Genomic DNA, 13,352 nt, shown 5'->3' with positions numbered 1-13,352 from the left:
GCAGGGGTTTATGGGTAATGTAGTCCCTGATAAGACAGCACAAGAGTCTGGAGGAGAGCCCCCTAGTGGAGATCATGAGCACTACAGCTGGAGACAGTCCTTTGATGAACTGCTAATGTCTCATACTATAAGAGTATCAAATTATGCCAATGTACATTTTTATATGATTTACTTAGTGTTATGAACAGTCTTAAAGAAAGAAAAGATGACTAGCTTGTGATTAGTTTTAGTGGTTTATGTAACCGGCCCCAGAAGGTCCAAAAGTTCGCCAGAGATTCCACCCTCTAATAAAACCATTATCAGGAATTGACTAATCTTTTTATTTCTATCTTTCATTTTGACTGAAAGCTAAAACGAGTCGGTGTTGTGAAGAACAGAGGACGACGATTTGCATTAGGATTTTTGTGTATTTCTAAATTAGATTTTTATTGTAATCGTTATTTACTTTTCAAATTTTAGAAAGTGAAAGATAATTGTAGATTACTGGATCTTTCACAAGACGAGGAAATGGATTCAAAATCTGCTGAAGAGCTTTCTTGTCCTGTTTGCCTTGAAATCTTCAAGGTTCCTGTTTTTCTGTCCTGTAGTCACAGTATTTGTAAAGAGTGTCTACAACAGTTCTGGAAAACTCAGGAAACTCAGGAGTGTCCCGTCTGCAGGAGAAGATCCTCAAAAGAAGATCCTCCAGTTAATCTAGAGTTTAAAAAGTTGTGTGAATCATTGATAAAGGAGAGAAATGAGAGGCGTTCATCAGAGTCTGAGGAGATCTGCAGTTTACACAGCGAGAAACTCAAACTCTTCTGTCTGGAGGACAAACAGCCTGTGTGTGTCGTGTGCAGAGACTCAGAGAAACACACCAAACACACATTCAGACCCATCAGTGAAGTGGTTTCATCTTACAAGGTAAGACAAATATCTCTAATTTCATGCTAAATACAGTGAAAAACACACAGTAATATTTTTGTATAGAATAGAATAGTAGCCTATTTACTTTTGCTCAGACTAAATCTCCACGACTTACTACTGATATAAAATTATCCACTAAGCTTTGAATGCTCTAATGTTCAAATCTTGAATGTAACAGCATTGGTACAAAACATTTTTGGAAAAAATAGATGTCATGGGTTATGAAATCAAGCACTAGGCCTGCAGACGCTTCTACACACATTAGTGTAAGAATGGGTCGCTCTCAGGAGCTCAGTGAACTCAAGCGTGGGGCCGTGATAGGCTGACACCTGTGCAATAAGTCCATTCCTGACATTTCCTCACTACTAAATATTCCACGCTCAACTGTTAGTGGGATTATAACAAAGTGGAAGCGATTGGGAACAACAGCAACTCAGCCATGAAAAATCCCAGAGCGGGGTCAGCACATGCTGAAGGTCACAGTCTGTAGAAGTCACCAACTTTATGAAGAGTCAACAGCTCCAGACATCCAAACTTCTGTGTCCTTCAGATGAGCTCAAGAACAGCGTAGAGAGCTTCATGGAATGGGTTTCCATGGCCGAGCAGCTCATCCAAGCCTTACATCACCAAGAGCAATGCAAAGCGTGGGATGCAGTGGAATAAAGCAGCCGCCACTGGACTCTAGAGCAGTGAGACGTGTTCTCTGAGCGACCAATCACGCTTCAGTCTGACAATCACATGGACGAGTCTGGGTTTGGTGGTCGCCAGGAGAACAGGACTTGCCTGACTGCATTATGATAAGTGTAAAGTTTGGTGGAGGGGGATTATGGTGTGGGGTTGTTTTTCAGGGGTTGGGCTTGGCCCCCTTAGTTCCAGTGAAAGGAACTCTTAATGCTTCAGCATACCAAGACATTTTTGACAATTTTATGCTCCCAACTTTGTGGGAAGAGTTTGGGGACGGCCCCTTCCTGTCCCAGCATGACTGCGCTCCAGTGCTCAAAGCGTCGGTCCATAAAGACATGGATGAGGAGTTTGGTGTGGAGGAACTTGACTGGCCTGCACAGAGTCCTGAGCTCAACCCGATAGAACAGCTTTGGGATGAATTAGAGCGGAGACTGAGAGCCAGGCCTTCTCGTCCAACATCAGTGCCTGACCTCACAAATGAGCTTCTAGAAGAATGGGCAAAAATCCCCATAAACACACTCCTAAACCTTGAGGAAAGCCTTCCCAGAAGAGCTGAAGCTGTTAGAGAGGGTGGGCCGACTCCATATTAAACCCTACGGATTAACAATGGGATGGCATTAAAGTTCATGTGCAAGTAAAGGCAGGCGTCCCTAAACTTATGGCAGTATAGTGTACTTTCACTTCCTGTATTTGCATTTGTACAACCACACATTTACAACTGCATGGATATAATAATTAAGAATTGGCCATTGCAAAAAAAAAACACATTTGTTTGGTGATTTCTTGATGTTCATAATTTGCAGTTAAATCATTTAAAGATATTTGTCCTGCCATTTTCAGGCACAAATGCTTCTGAGATTAACACATTCAGCATAAAAATATTAATATAACAATAAAAACATCCAGATACACAATGTTTAAACCTCTTAAAGCTTCATCAGTTTCACAGATTTTCATCTTAACCTGTAGGAGGAATTTAATACAGCGCTGACGTCCTTACAAAACAAGCTCAAACATGGAGAAGAAATGAAAGGAGAGTGTGATAAAAAAATCCAACACATCGAGGTGAGGATGTGTAAAGAGTTAAAAACTCAACATTCACAAACAGTTTATTATTGACATTAGTGGAGTGTGTGTTCACACAGAGCTGACTGAAGTGAATGTGATGTGATTTCAGTCTCAAGCTGAGCACACAGAGCGTCAGATTAAAGAAGAGTTTGAGAAGCTTCATCAGTTTCTCAGAGACGAAGAAGAAGCTACAATCACTGCACTGAGGGAGGAAGAGGAGCAGAAGAAGCAGAGGATGAAGGAGAAGCTGGAGGAGATGAACACACACATCTCAGCTCTTTCACACACAATCAGAGACATGGAGGAGATGATGAAAGCCAATGACGTCTCGTTTCTAAAGGTGACCAATCAATCTGGCTTCATTCTTTGAGCATAAAACAACTTGAGCCTCACTGACAATGAGAGTGTTTGATAAGATATTAACATGTTTTCAAACTCTATATTTTCCAGAACTTTAACGCCTCAATGGAAAGGTGAGTGAGCTGCTCGTATCTCTTCTCTCAGTGGATCTGAACTCAAATTCACTGCAGTTCTGACTCCTGAATGTTCCTCCAGAGTCCAGATCCCACAGCCGGATCCACGGATGAGTTCTGGAGCTTTGATTGATGTGTCCCGTTATCTGGGTAACCTGCGGTCCAGAGTCTGGAAGAAGATGCTGGAAACTGTCCAACACAGTGAGTCTCAGCAGATCTGACACCAGCGCAAAACATCCTTCAGATAGAAACACACACAACATTAACATCTGATAGAAATATATTTAATAATCACTGGAGTTTCTGAGTGAATCTGAACTGTATTTCAGAAGATCATCAGATCATACAGTGAACTCATAATGACTACAGAAGTCTGTTCCTCATGGTCTCTGCTTATGTATTAGGATACAATAGTGTTTATTGAATATGATATTAAACCTGAAGCCTCAATCCATTCTGACAGAAACTGACAGACCATTGTCATGATAGCAGGATTTATGATCGCTTTCCTATAGTGTATGATATACAGAAAGATATACAGCTTTGTGTTGAACATTTATGGAGCAACAGATTTTGTGTAAAAATAAATCATAAAAGTGGTTTATTTTATTAAAAAATATGTCAAATGTATGAGGTGAAGAGGGCCACACATGGGGCAAAAGGCACAGTATTAATACAAATACTTTAGCTAAAATAATATGTTTTTAATAATGTCTAAGTTAATACCTGTTCAAAACAATCACTTAAGCAAAGTTTGAACTATTTTCAGTTTATTTTGATGAATAAAATAATTATTTTTTAAATAATAAATATGCTGTAATTAAATATGTTAATATAGAAATATATCTGAAAAATATAGAAACAAAATAATTTAAATAAGTAAAGATTCAGAAAGCGTTGAAGGAGATCCCATAATAATTTAATATATATATTTACAGTAATAACAATAACGTCTCGGTTACGTATGTAACCCTCGTTCCCTGAAGGAGGGAACGGAGACGCCACGTCGGAGTACCGACGAATAGGAATCTCGCTTGCGAGAGCCAATCTACTTCGAGTCTAACTAAACGAGCCAATGCACATTGGCATGCAATGATTGCACCAGGTGCTCATGCCCCGCCACGCGGGTATAAATGAGACACAGGTGATTGCATCAAATTATCTTTTTTGCTGAGGAGCCGAGTAGGTAGACTGGCGCCCCGGCAGGGACAGAGGACATGGCGACGGGACGTGGCGTCTCCGTTCCCTCCTTCAGGGAACGAGGGTTACATACGTAACCGAGACGTTCCCATTCAGTCGGTCACTCTCGACGCCACATCGGAGTACCGACGAATAGGAATCCCTACCAAAGCGCCATGGACTCTGCCCCCTTCCAGTGCCCTGTGTGAGCCTCCTGAGCTCTCTTACCTGATGAGACGGGGCTCACACCGAGAAGTCCATCACTGCTGTTCCGCATGACCCGCTCAGTGACTATTGGATAACACTGGGAAAGCGTGCCCAATGGGAGGCCGCTGCGGAACCACATCATACCACGGGAGTTATGTGGGGACCGAGCTGAGCCGTAGCCCGCCGCCGTGAGGGGGGCTCCATCCCTAAAAGGAGGGCTCTCCCAAGGGAAAGACACGGGCTTCCGAGAGGAGCAACCGTGGAAGAAGTGTGGGATCCCCGTAGGGTCACTCACATGGCCCCAGCCAATTACCGGTTCTCCAGGATTCAGCGGTAAGGGGCCTGATGCCGGACGCTCCGCCACGCCCGGCACCGAGGGCGGTGGAGGACTCACAGAGTTTGCTTCTGGAGAATTAAGCGCCGAGGCGCAGCAAGCCGACAAGAGCCGGGCCTCTCAGTGCTTCTACCCGTTTGAGGTGAGAACACAGGAGGAGACCGGCTCTACACGTAGGCTATAAAACCTAGCGAACGTGTTAGGTGTCGCCCAGCCCGCAGCTCTACAGATGTCTGACAGCGAGGCGCCACGTGGCAGCGCCCAGGAGGATGCAACACTTCTAGTAGAGTGTGCTCGCAGCCTGAGCGGGCAGGGCACGCCTTGTGCCTGATAAGCCAAGGTGATGGCATCCACTATCCAGTGGGCCATCCTCTGCTTGGAGACAGCCTTTCCCTTCTGCTGGCCTCCGTGACAGACAAAGAGCTGATCTGAGGTCCTGAAGCTTTGGGTTCTGTCCACGTAGATCCGCAGAGCGCGGACGGGACAGAGCAAAGCTAGGGCTGGGTCTGCCTCCTCCAGGGGCAGCGCTTGCAGGTTCACCACCTGGTCCCTGAAGGGAGTGGTGGGAACCTTGGGCACGTAGCCAGGCCGGGGTCTCAGTACCACGTGGGTGTCACCTGGCCCGAACTCCAGGCACGATTCGTCGACCGAAAATGCCTGCAGGTCCCCTACCCTCTTGATGGAGGCCAATGCAGCCAACAGCAAAGTTTTCATGGACAGAATCTTCAGCTCTGCTGACTGCAAAGGCTCAAATGGGGCATTCTGCAGTGCTCGGAGCACCAGAGCAAGATCCCAAGAGGGTATGGAGGGAGGACGAGGAGGATTTAACCGTCTCGCCCCCCTAAGGAACCTGCCGACCAGTTCGTGCTTCCCCACCGACTTACCCTCTACATGGTCATGATGGGCAGAAATAGCAGCAACGTAAACCTTGAGGGTGGAGGGCGACAGCCTCCGCTCCAACCCCTGCTGCAGGAAGGAAAGCACTGACGCGATCGAACATCTTCGGGGGTCCTCCCGGCGGAGAGAACACCAATCGACGAACAGGTTCCACTTCAAGGCATAGGCCCGTCTCGTAGACGGTGCTCTAGCTGAAGTGATGGTGTTAACTACCTCTTGAGGTAAGTCACCTAGAACCTCCGCGTCCCGTCCAGGGACCAGACATGAAGTTTCCAGAGGTCTGGACGCGGGTGCCAGAGGGTGCCCCGTCTCTGAGTTAGAAGATCCTTCCTCAGAGGAATCGGCCAAGGAGGGGCTGTCGCGAGGAGCATGAGTTCTGGGAACCAAGTCCGGTGGGGCCAATACGGGGCCACCAACAGGACCTGCTCCTTGTCCTCCCTGACCTTGCACAGTGTCTGTGCAAGTAGGCTCACTGGGGGAAACGCATATTTGCGTAGGCCCTGGGGCCAGCTGTGCGCAAGTGCATCCGTGTCGAGTGTGCCCTCGGTCAGCGAATAAAACCACTGGCAGTGGGACGTTTCTGGGGAGGCGAACAGGTCGACCTGTGCAACCCCGAACTGAACCCAGATCAGCCGGACCACCTGGGGGTGGAGCCACCATTCTCCCGGAAGCGCAGCTCGTGACAGCTCGTCGGCCGCCCGGTTGCGCACCCCAGGGACATGAATGGCCCGAAGCGACCTCAGACACTTCTGACTCCAGAGGAGGAGATGGCGGGCGAGTTGCGACATGCGATGTGAGCGTAGACCACCTTGACGGTTGATGTACGCAACGGTCGCCGTGTTGTCCGTACGGACCAGTACATCTTTGCCCCGTAACCGGCCCTTGAGTCGGCTCAGTGCACGATGTACTGCTAGCAACTCGAGGCAATTGATATGCCACTGCAGGTGCGGGCCCGTCCAAACCCCTGACACTGCATGCCCGTTGTACGTGGCACCCCAGCCCATGGACGAGGCATCCGTGAAGACCACAGCATGCCTGGATACCTGTTCCAACGGCACTCCGGCCCGAAGGAACCCGGGATCTGACCACGGGCTGAAGGTTTTGCGGCAGGACGGAGTGATGCTCACCCGATACGTGCCGCGTGTCCACGCCCATCTCGGGACTCGGCCGTGAAGCCAATGCTGAAGCGGTCTCATATGAAGCAGGCCGAGCGGTGTTACTGCCGCCGCAGCCGCCATATGCCCCAGGAGCCTCTGAAAATGTTTCAGTGGAACCGCCATCCTGCCCTGAAACGTGTTCAGGCAGTTCAGCATCGACTGGACGCGCTCCTTCGTGAGACGCGCAGTCCGCTTGACCGAATCCAACTCCATACCGAGAAAAGAGATCCTCTGCACGGGGGCGAGTTTGCTCTTTTCCCAGTTGACCTGAAGACCCAACTGGCTGAGGTGTCTGAGCACCAAGTCCCTGTGTTCGCACAACTGCTCCCGGGACTGTGCAAGGATGAGCCAGTCGTCGAGATAGTTTAGGATGCGAACGCCCTGTTCTCTCATGGGCACAAGGGCCCCCTCCGTGACTTTCGTAAAGACACGGGGGGACAGGGCCAGCCCGAAGGGTAGGACTTTGTACTGATATGCTCGCCCCTCGAACGCAAAGCGCAGGAACGGCCTGTGTCGGGGGAGAATCGAGACATGAAAGTACGCGTCCTTCAGGTCGATCGCTGCAAACCAATCTTGGGGACGGATGCACTCGAAAATGCGTTTCTGCGTGAGCATCTTGAACGGTAGCTTGTGAAGGCTCCGGTTCAGTACTCGCAGGTCCAAGATTGGCCGTAACCCACCGGTTTTCTTGGGTACAATGAAGTACGGGCTGTAGAAGCCTGTCCTCATATCGGCTGGAGGGACCGGCTCTATCGCGTCCTTCGCCAGTAGGACTGCGATTTCCGCACGCAGGACACGGACGTCTGCAGCTTTCACCGAAGTGAAGCAGACGCCCGTGAACCTGGGGGGACGCCGGGCGAACTGAATCGCATAGCCGAGCCTGATGGTCCGAATGAGCCAGCGAGACGGACTGGGAAGCTCTAACCAGGCTCGCAGAGACCGAACAAGCGGGATCATCGGGACCACCGGCGTACCCACCGAGGGGCAGCGAGGTGGAATACAGGCACCGGTCTGGGGCGGCTGTCTCGTGGAGGCGGCCCGCAGAGAGGTGTGAGTGTGCCGTGCGACACCTACCTGATTCCACGGCTGGGCAGAGGGTCCGCACGGAGTTTGTGGGGTGTCCGTGCGTCGTCCGCTGCTGCCCACTGGCGACACAGGAGGAGGATGAGAGTGGTCCGGCGTTTGACCGGCCACAACTCTCCGAGCCCCCTGGGGACCCGGAGATGAAGGAAACTGCTCTTTTATTGAAAATTTGGGTACCGCTGGGGCTGAGCCCAGCGGCGGAACAGAAACAAAACGGAACACAAGATTCTCCACCCGGCCCTCCTCCGGGGGAAGGAGCGGTGCGGTCACCGTCTCCTGGAGAGCAGTCCTCCTCATCTCCGGGTCGCCCGTCTCAGGACCGCTTCCCCTTGCCTTTGCCCCTCTTCGGGGCTGCCTGGACGGGCGGGACGGCCGGCTTGCGCCCGGCTCCACGATGGTGGAGGCTGTTGCTGCGACGCGGGAGCGGAGGCAGACGCAGACGGCCGCCCTCGGCGACGAGCTGGCTGAGGCGCTGCCGGCGGCGGGGTGGAGGCAGCAGCTGACCGCCGCGGCATGATGTGACTGATGGCCTCAGTCTGCTTCTGTGCGGCCGAGAACTGCTGGGAGAAGTTCTGCACCGCGTCGCCGAAGAGGCCAGTCTGGGACACCGGGGCATTAAGTAACCTGATCTTGTCGGTATCCCTCATGTCCGCCAGACACAGCCAGAGATGGCGCTCCTGGACCACCATAGTGGACATCGCACGTCCCACGGCACGCGCCGTAACCTTCGTCGCACGAAGCGCAAGGTCCGTCGCCGCCCTCAGCTCTTGTAGAACCGCGGGATCGTGACCACCCTCGTGCAGGTCCTTCAGTGCCTGGGCCTGATGAACCTGCAACAACGCCATAGCGTGTAGGGCGGAACCTGCCTCTCCACAAGCCTGGTAGGCCTTCCCGATCAGATCGGAGGAGTACCTACAGGCCCGGGAGGGGAGACACGGGTTCCCCCTTGATGTGGAGTTAGGGCACAGTTGCATAGCAACGGCCCGTTCCACGGGAGGAACCTGCGTGTAACCCTTTGCAGGTCCGCCATCAAGGGTGGTGAGGGAGGAGGACCCACTGGGCCGGTTTCGGGCAGTAAAAGGTGCCGTCCACGACCTAGTGAGCTCCTCGTGCACCTCCAGGAAGAAAGGAACCGGGGTGGGGCGCTGAGAACCAGCACGGGCCACCCCGAGAAACCAATCGTCCAACCTCGACGGCTCGGGACATGGTGGAGGGTTCCACACGAGCCCGACCCTCTCGGCGGCCCGGGAAAGCATGGCCATCATCTCCGGATCGGTATCGGGCACAGCGGGTCCTCCCGAAGGAGCCCCCTGCGCCGACACGTCATCTCCAGACAACTCTGACCCTCCCTCCGATGCAGCGATGGACATTTCGTCATCGCGGGGAGCCCCGAAGGATACAGGTGGTGCGCATCTCGAGGACGGCCCACCTCGTTCCAACGGCAGCTCTACTGGCTGCGGAGCGCGGGAGGAGTGAGGATTCCCCGCGGGTTGGTTCCCTGGAGGAAGCGCGCTCACCGTCACCCTCAAATCGGCCGCGCTACTACCGGAAGTAACCCTCTGTGGAGGGTTAGATCGCGGCAGAGGCACGGGGGCTCCGCCTTTTGCAAGACGGAGCCGCGACCGCAACTCCGAGATGGTCATGTTCCCGCAGTAAGAACATGAGTCATCCATCAGCGCTGCCTCAGCGTGCTGCACGCCCAAACACGAGATACAGCGCTGATGACCATCCCGCGGTGAAATGAACCCACCGCACCCAGAAACACACAGATAGAATGTCATCTTTAAAAAGACGCAAGCTCTATCTGTGTTGCTCTTTTAGAATGATGCTCTCCTTGGTGCTGAAACACGCAGGGGGTGGGGCCGCGGCGACACAGACAGGAATATAGTGCAGCCTGTCGTGCGCGCTCTCTCTCACAGGACGCTTTCAACAGCCGTGAGAACGGCTTTTTAGCGCTCTCCACCTAGCGCACCGTACCAGCTGTGAAAACAGCCCTTGTGGTTGCTCTTATGGACAACGAAGAGAGAAGATCCGAAGAACACACGACCCGCTGCTGTGTTGTCACACCAACACCGACCGAAGAGATCTCTTCCAAAAGGCAGGCTCTTTCTCAGTCGAACTGCGAAGTTAGGAGTGATATCTGGCATACCACTCGGCTCCGAAGCAAAAGGATAATTTGATGCAATCACCTGTGTCTCATTTATACCCGCGTGGCGGGGCATGAGCACCTGGTGCAATCATTGCATGCCAATGTGCATTGGCTCGTTTAGTTAGACTCGAAGTAGATTGGCTCTCGCAAGCGAGATTCCTATTCGTCGGTACTCCGACGTGCCGTCGAGAGTGACCGACTGAATGGGAACTTATATTTATATATTATATATATATATATATTATATATATAACTTATATTATAATATGATGGTTTTTAAATATGATGGTTTCATTATAAATATGGTGATTATCTCTAAGGTGGACACACAGCTTAATATATGAAAATTATCATCTGAATCTAACCGTCATGTCAACAAATGGAAAAGTCAGCAGCTGTTTATTATCATGTTAAATATGGTGCCTTTACCCCAAATACCATACTTTTACATATTCCACCATTACTGAAAAACTGATGCTTTAATTACCTTGAACAAAACTGACAACATTAACAATAATAATAATATTAAATTATAATAATTATAGCGCCTTGTATTTGCTACTTAAATCTTTTTAAAATCATCAAATATTAGATCAAATGAGCGCAGGATCAACTTTGCGCTGCTGCCTGAGATCGCCTCAAAGATCAGACGAATCTCCACGAGCGTCTCGAAAAGCGCATGTTTTGGAAAGTGCTGAGGCAAGTTTTTGTGCCATCTAATGGTTTAGAGGAAAACTAAAATCAAAGAGCCTTTAGCCCCGTTATACCCAACATGTGTTAGGATACAATAGTGTTTATTGAATATGATATTAAACCTGAAGCCTCAATCCATTCTGACAGAAACTGACAGACCATTGTCATGATAGCAGGATTTATAGAAAGTCTTTATATGTGTTTTATATTTACATTTCTGATCATATTTCATCCTGTAATCTGATGTTCTTCTCTTTACAGCTCCGTTGACTCTTGATCCAAACACAGCAAATCCTCATCTCACACTCTCGTCTGATCTGACCAGTGTGTCGCTCAGTGATGGAGATAAAACACTTCCTGATAATCCAGAGAGGTTTGACTGGTGTCTGTGTGTCCTGGGATCTGAGGGCTTTAACTCAGGAACACACTGCTGGGATGTGGAGGTCGGTGACAATACAGGCTGGGGTCTTGGAATAACCACAGCATCAAACCAGAGGAAGGGACTGGATTTCATTAAGTCTAATATCTGGTGTGTGTGGTACGGGAACAGCAAATACATCTCTAAATCCCCAGATCAACCCCTCACTTACTTTCCTGTTACAGTGAATCCTCAGCGTGTGAGAGTTCAGCTGGACTATGACAGAGGAACAGTGTCATTCTCTGATCCTGTAACTAACACACATTTATTCACATTCAGGACGTCCTTCACTGAGACTGTCTTTCCATTCTTATGTAATGAATGCAGAACTCCTCTGAGAATCTTACCAGTTAAACTGATTATTACAGCAGAAAATCACAGTTAAATCTGATTCTGCTTCCAGATCAATGGGTTATTGATGCGACAAGATAAAAATTTAAATAATTTGTCATAATTTAAAATGCAGAAAATGCAGTGAATGGTTAAACATTTATTTGTCTTATGGACCTTTTTTTTATAAAAACTGCTTTGTCTTTTGATTCTTTATATTTTTAAGCCGTGGTGTGACCGTCTCAAGCATGGGTCAGAAAACTACAACTTTTATTTAAAAAAAAATAAAAAAATAATTATATATATATATAATCTAGGGCAGGGTGAGTACAGTTTTTTGAGCACTTTGTTATTTTGGCTTGGATTTTAATTTCTTGAAATATGAACTGAATTTAGAAATGCTTGGCTGTGTTTAATAAACTAAATGTATTTTTGAAATGAAGACGGCGTTTGGAGTGGAGTGTGTGTTAAATAATCACTGTTCCCTGAATCAACGGCTCAATACAAGAGGTCGACCTAAGAGTTCACTGTAAAAAAATCCCCATAACATTTACGGTAAAACAAACGGTAGCTGTGGTCGCCAGAACTACTGTAGATTTAAGTTAAATTTACAGTAAATAACTGTATTTCATTGACTTAAATAATGTTAAATTACCAACCTATTGAAATGCTAATATCTGTGATGTACCTTTGATATACACTGACAACCAATCACAGTGGAGATGAGAGTCACATGACGAATCAAAGCTTTGAGGACAACATTAATGAACAGGTGTCATTCACACAAACACAAATAACTTAAATATAAGCAGCAGCACAAATAAATACTATTGAGCAAAGATACTAATAAACTAAACAATGCTTTTCAGGTGGGTCTAACATTAGTTTTAGGTTGAGAAATTGAATAAAGAATCAAATGTAAGATAACTGCATATACAACTGTTTAAATTAAACATTAATCCTTATTAAACTTACAAAAGCTATTCAATCAAGAGCAGTGAGTGATTCCTTATCTTTTGTTTGACATTAAACAGACAGCAGTGACGGCTACTGCTCCTTTAAGACCTAATACAGGGATATGTGTCGTCTTTCTCGACTGTATACAGTTCTCTTAAGCCATATTTAGACTATGTCTGCTTGGATACTCATCAAGATGGACATGATGACACTTCTTGTCAGGGCCGGCGCTAGCCATGTGGGTGCCCTAATGATAATTATACACAGTACACACACATATATCATGTAGACACACACTTTTATTTTGGATGCGATTAATCGAGATTAATCTTTTCCCAGCCCTAATAATTTGACATCTCTGTGAATATGAAAATATACAAACACTGAGATTGTGTTTTTTTTTTCTAATTGCAGTTTCACCAACAGATGTCGCTCTTGGCCGAACCTCTTGAAAATGACTGCGTGCTATAGTACAACAACGAAAAATATTTATCTAAAGCCCCCATTCGCACGGGACTAGTATTACCTGGGGACCTCTGGTGATTTGTAATAATTGCAGAGAATGTCGGTGATCTTAATCCCGTGCCAATCGGCCAAGTCTGTAATTTGTAAAATGAAAATTCCCCCCGCAAATTACCAACCATATTTCGCCGAACACCGAGGTCCTGTGATAATAGTAGTCCCGTGCGAATCGACATCTCTGTGATTTGGCCAGGATTAGGCGGATCGTATATCATTTTTGCAAGCTTTTTTTTCTTCCTGTGAGCATTTCTATCTTTATCTTTCATGAAGAATAAAGTCTGCATTCATAATGCGC

The 13,352-nt window shown here is 48.2% G+C and overlaps 1 protein-coding gene across 1 annotated transcript; it reads left to right on the top strand.

The window, feature by feature from the left end:
* The first annotated feature begins 507 nt into the window (after positions 1–507).
* LOC137092544 (nuclear factor 7, ovary-like) lies at positions 508–11,633 on the top strand. Its single transcript, XM_067456822.1, has 6 exons — positions 508–903; positions 2,560–2,655; positions 2,768–2,998; positions 3,109–3,131; positions 3,214–3,332; positions 11,092–11,633. Exons 1-6 carry the CDS (start codon positions 508–510, stop codon positions 11,631–11,633), a joined length of 1,407 nt encoding a protein of 468 aa, XP_067312923.1.
* Positions 11,634–13,352: the final 1,719 nt, after the last annotated feature.

The sequence above is a fragment of the Pseudorasbora parva genome, chromosome 11, assembly GCF_024679245.1.
Source record: "Pseudorasbora parva isolate DD20220531a chromosome 11, ASM2467924v1, whole genome shotgun sequence".
Classification (NCBI taxonomy): domain Eukaryota; kingdom Metazoa; phylum Chordata; class Actinopteri; order Cypriniformes; family Gobionidae; genus Pseudorasbora; species Pseudorasbora parva.
The sequence above is the reverse complement of the archived record's forward strand: the minus strand, read 5'-3'. Positions and strand labels throughout refer to the sequence as shown.

Bases quoted from the DNA above. Each gene is read 5' to 3' on its own strand.
- LOC137092544 (XM_067456822.1), top strand. From the start codon at position 508: ATGGATTCAAAATCTGCTGAAGAGCTTTCTTGTCCTGTTTGCCTTGAA. The intron at 904-2,559 runs GTAAGACAAATA...CTTAACCTGTAG, and splicing joins AAGTGGTTTCATCTTACAAG to GAGGAATTTAATACAGCGCT. The intron at 3,333-11,091 runs GTGAGTCTCAGC...TTCTCTTTACAG, and splicing joins GCTGGAAACTGTCCAACACA to CTCCGTTGACTCTTGATCCA.